The following is a 3,258-nucleotide window of genomic DNA, read 5'->3' on the forward strand; positions in this document are numbered from 1 at the left end:
CCGGGCCTTCCTCAACAGCATGCCCTTCCCCATGCGCATGCTCTTCACGTGGATGACCTGGATGGAGATGGCCTGCAACTTCGCCGACCTGGTCATCTGCCCCTCCAAGCCTATGATGAACATCCTGCGCGACATCGGCATGCGCTGCGAGGACATCTGGCCCCCGGCCGTGGACATCCAGCAGTTCAGCCCGTCCTACTATGACCATGACCTGCGCTCGAAGGTGCGTGCCTCGCCGAGGGCGCGCCGTCCACGATGCTGCTCCTCCCCAGTCAGTGGTAGGGACTAACCCAACCTCCCCTGCCTCTGCTGCCCTTTGTGCCCCTCCTTGCCCGCACGCCCGCACACGCACACACACACACACACACACACACACACACACACACACACACACACGCCTAGTTCACCTTCGGCAACCCGGACAAGCCCCTGGTCATCTACATTGGCCGTGTGGCCCCGGAGAAGAACATGGACGCCCTGAACCGCATCCTCGAGCGCTTCCCCGATGCCTACCTCGCCATCATCGGCAAGGGCCCGGATGCCCCCAAGTGGGCCCGCCTGCATGGCAAGGAGAACCGCATCTTCTGCACCAATGCCCACTACCATGGCGAGACCCTGAGCAAGGCCTTCGCCGTGGCCGATGTCTTCGTCCTCCCTTCGGAGTTCGAGACCCTGGGCAATGTGGTCCTCGAGTCCATGGCCTCCGGTGTGCCGGTGGTTGGCTGCAATGCCGGCGGCATCCCCCACATGCTCTCCAACGAGAAGACCGGCCTGCTCTTCGAGCCAGGCGACCTGGACGGCATGTGCGAGGCCGTGGGCCGGGTGCGTGCAATACCGAGGCCGAGAGCGCCGGTCGGAGGGGGAGGGGCCGAGGGGGGGCCACTCGCCAGCGCGTCCGCCCCTGGCCGGCCTCCCCCCCCCCCGCCCCCGCCCCTCGCCCTTCCCCCTGATCCACGGGCATCATGCCCCATGTGACATCCTTACTGATCCTCCTCCCCCTCCCCGCCACCCAAAGATCATCTATGATCGCGAGCTCCGTGAGCGCTTCAAGCAGGCCGGCCTCGAGTACACCTCCAACAAGAGCTGGCGCCATGCCTCCGAGTATGTGGTCGCCCTCTATGAGAAGTGCATCCGTCGCCATGGGAAGCTGGTCCCCGGGGTGAACGCCCCGCCGGAGCCGGTGTACGACGTCGGCCCCATCTTCGTGGACCCGATGATCGGCGTGGCCCCGCGCCCCGGCAGCGAGGGCGCCCGCATCGACGCCCTGGCCAGCGCCGGCACCGCGTCCACCGTGGTGGACACTCGCAGCGGCGGCCCCTTCGGCATGCGGTCCATGCTCCCCTGGCTGCTGAGTGTCATGTTCGGTGTGCTGGTCTTCGTCTTTGTCCGCTTCAACCAGGCCTCCAACAACCCGTAGGCGAGGGGCCTGCCCACCGTCGACAGCGTCCCCGCCCCCCCTCCGCCGCCGTCACACCCACCCCAGAGAGCCTGTCTTCCTCTCCCCCACCGCAATGTGCGCGCGCTGCCCGGCGTGGGTCTCCCCGCGACCGACTCGCCGTGCATCCTCCTCCTCCTCCTCCTCTCTCTCCTTGTGTTTCTCCCCCTCCCCTCTCTCTCCCTCTCTCTCTTTCTCGCCCTCCGCCCCTCGCCCTGGTTAGCTATCTCGTGGCATGTGTGTGAATGTGTGTGTATGCGTGTGACTCTCTCCCTCTCTGTCGCTGTCACCCACGCGCCATGGGCACGCGCGCCCGCCCCGCGCTTGGCCCCCGGGGGCGGGAGGCCGCCCCGGGCGGGTCTCCAGGCCGTGACCCCCGGCCGCGGTCCATCGTCACTTACGGCCCCCCCGCCCCCTCATGTTCCCCGGCGCGCCGCCCTGCCCGGGGTCATGGCCATCGGCTGGAACCCCCCTGCCGCCGCGGAGCCGCCAGCGTCGCAGACCCCATCCCCGCTCGCTGACGATCATGTATCTCCCCCTCTCCCTCTCCCTCTCCCCCTCGCCTCGCCTCGCCTCTGCCCCGGTCCCCTTCTTGCCACTGCCTGCCCCTCCCCTCTGACACCCACACCCACTCCCCGTCCACCCTCTCGCCCCTTCCCCGCGGCCGGCACGGCGGTGCTCCTGCAGTTGAGTGTGTTTGGTTTGTCGCTCGCCCGCAGCTCGCATCATGAGAGTCCTCCTCTACTCCACGGCCATCTACCCGAAGGTTGACGGCGTTGCCAACCGCGTCAAGCACCACATTCGCGCGCTGGTGGTACGCCCTCCCGCCCCCCCCTCCCCCCCCCTCCACATCCTATGCCCAGCTGACGAGAGGCACGCCATGTCCCGCGACTTGCTCGGCCTTTCCCCTCTGACACCGCCCGATGCCGGCCGCACGCCGCGCCACAGGCCCTCGGTCATCAAGTCCTGGTCCTCTGCCCGTACGACTCGGCCCCCTCGCTGTACGAGGGTGCGCAGGTCCTCCGCCTGCCGGCCTTCGTGCCGCTGGACTACGATGAGTCCCAGCTGTCGTACCCCTTCCCGCTGATGACTCTGAACCGGGTGTTCCGCGAGTTCCGCCCTGATATCATCCACTTCATCGGGCCGGAGTTTGTCCTGATCCCCTTCCTGCTGCTTTCGCGCGTACGTGCCGGCCGCGTGTGCCCCCTTGCCTTGGCCCTTCTCCGCCGCCCCCCCCCCTTCCCTCCTTCCCCCCCAGTGCGCGGGAATGGGGCCCACACACCGCTCACACACCGCTCACACACACACACACACACGCACACACACAATTGCACAGTACTACAAGGTCCCGATTCTGGTGTCCTACCACTTCTACGTCCGGGCCTTCCTCAACAGCATGCCCTTCCCCATGCGCATGCTCTTCACGTGGATGACCTGGATGGAGATGGCCTGCAACTTCGCCGACCTGGTCATCTGCCCCTCCAAGCCTATGATGAACATCCTGCGCGACATCGGCATGCGCTGCGAGGACATCTGGCCCCCGGCCGTGGACATCCAGCAGTTCAGCCCGTCCTACTATGACCATGACCTGCGCTCGAAGGTGCGTGCCTCGCCGAGGGCGCGCCGTCCACGATGCTGCTCCTCCCCAGTCAGTGGTAGGGACTAACCCAACCTCCCCTGCCTCTGCTGCCCTTTGTGCCCCTCCTTGCCCGCACGCCCGCACACGCACACACACACACACACACACACACACACACACACACACACACACACGCCTAGTTCACCTTCGGCAACCCGGACAAGCCCCTGGTCATCTACATTGG

The 3,258-nt window shown here is 66.8% G+C and overlaps 3 protein-coding genes across 3 annotated transcripts in view; 2 read left to right on the plus strand and 1 right to left on the minus strand.

The window, feature by feature from the left end:
- Window positions 1-39, minus strand: part of H696_00360 (hypothetical protein) — a gene marked incomplete at both ends in the record, with an annotated part of 2,711 nt that extends 2,672 nt beyond the window's left edge. Inside the window, one exon of the mRNA XM_009494207.1 lies at window positions 1-39. Within this exon, the coding sequence (XP_009492482.1) occupies window positions 1-39 (39 nt within the window).
- Window positions 40-112: 73 nt separating this feature from the next.
- H696_00361 (hypothetical protein) lies at window positions 113-1,417 on the plus strand (the record flags this gene model as incomplete). The annotated part of the gene is made up of 3 exons (XM_009494208.1): window positions 113-223; window positions 403-822; window positions 1,016-1,417. The coding sequence occupies 3 exons, from the start codon at window positions 113-115 to the stop codon at window positions 1,415-1,417; spliced, it is 933 nt and encodes a 310-aa protein (XP_009492483.1).
- Window positions 1,418-2,162: 745 nt separating this feature from the next.
- H696_00362 (hypothetical protein) lies at window positions 2,163-3,101 on the plus strand (the record flags this gene model as incomplete). Its single annotated transcript, XM_009494209.1, has 3 exons — window positions 2,163-2,249; window positions 2,384-2,617; window positions 2,772-3,101. 3 exons carry the CDS (start codon window positions 2,163-2,165, stop codon window positions 3,099-3,101), a joined length of 651 nt encoding a protein of 216 aa, XP_009492484.1.
- Window positions 3,102-3,258: the final 157 nt, after the last annotated feature.

The sequence above is a fragment of the Fonticula alba genome (genome assembly GCF_000388065.1).
Source record: "Fonticula alba strain ATCC 38817 unplaced genomic scaffold supercont2.1, whole genome shotgun sequence".
Taxonomy (NCBI): Eukaryota; order Rotosphaerida; family Fonticulaceae; genus Fonticula; species Fonticula alba.